This window comes from Dipodomys ordii, unplaced genomic scaffold (genome assembly GCF_000151885.1).
Source record: "Dipodomys ordii isolate 6190 unplaced genomic scaffold, Dord_2.0 Scaffold11, whole genome shotgun sequence".
In the NCBI taxonomy this organism is placed as follows: Eukaryota; Metazoa; Chordata; class Mammalia; order Rodentia; family Heteromyidae; genus Dipodomys; species Dipodomys ordii.
In genome coordinates, this window is record NW_012267227.1 from 16996598 (window position 1) to 16996895 (window position 298).

Sequence of the window (298 nt, forward strand, 5' to 3'; positions counted from 1 at the left end):
CCCCGGGCCCCTCAGCGCCCCATCACCCCGGGCCCCTCAGCGCCCCGTCACCCCGGGCCCCTCCGCGCCCCGTCACCCCTGACCCCTCCGCGCCCCGTCACCCCGGGCCCCTCTGCGCCCCGTCACCCCGGGCCCCTCCGCGCCCCCCTCCCGCAGGATCTCGGCTTACGGAGCGGCGGGCGGCAGGGGCGCCCGGAACCACCTGTCGCGGGCGCACGGCGTCTTCCTGTCGGCCGTGTTCTCCCTGGGGCGCGGGGAGCCGCTCTACATCCTGGTGGGGCAGCAGGGGGAGGACGCC

The 298-nt window shown here is 79.9% G+C and overlaps 1 protein-coding gene across 1 annotated transcript in view; it reads left to right on the forward strand.

Moving 5' to 3' along the window:
* Positions 1 to 298, forward strand: part of Ltk (leukocyte receptor tyrosine kinase) — a 9182-nt gene that overhangs the window by 1747 nt on the left and 7137 nt on the right. The window contains exon 2 of the mRNA XM_013009994.1: positions 157 to 274. Within this exon, the coding sequence (XP_012865448.1) occupies positions 157 to 274 (118 nt within the window). The remainder of the gene's footprint in view (positions 1 to 156; positions 275 to 298) is intronic.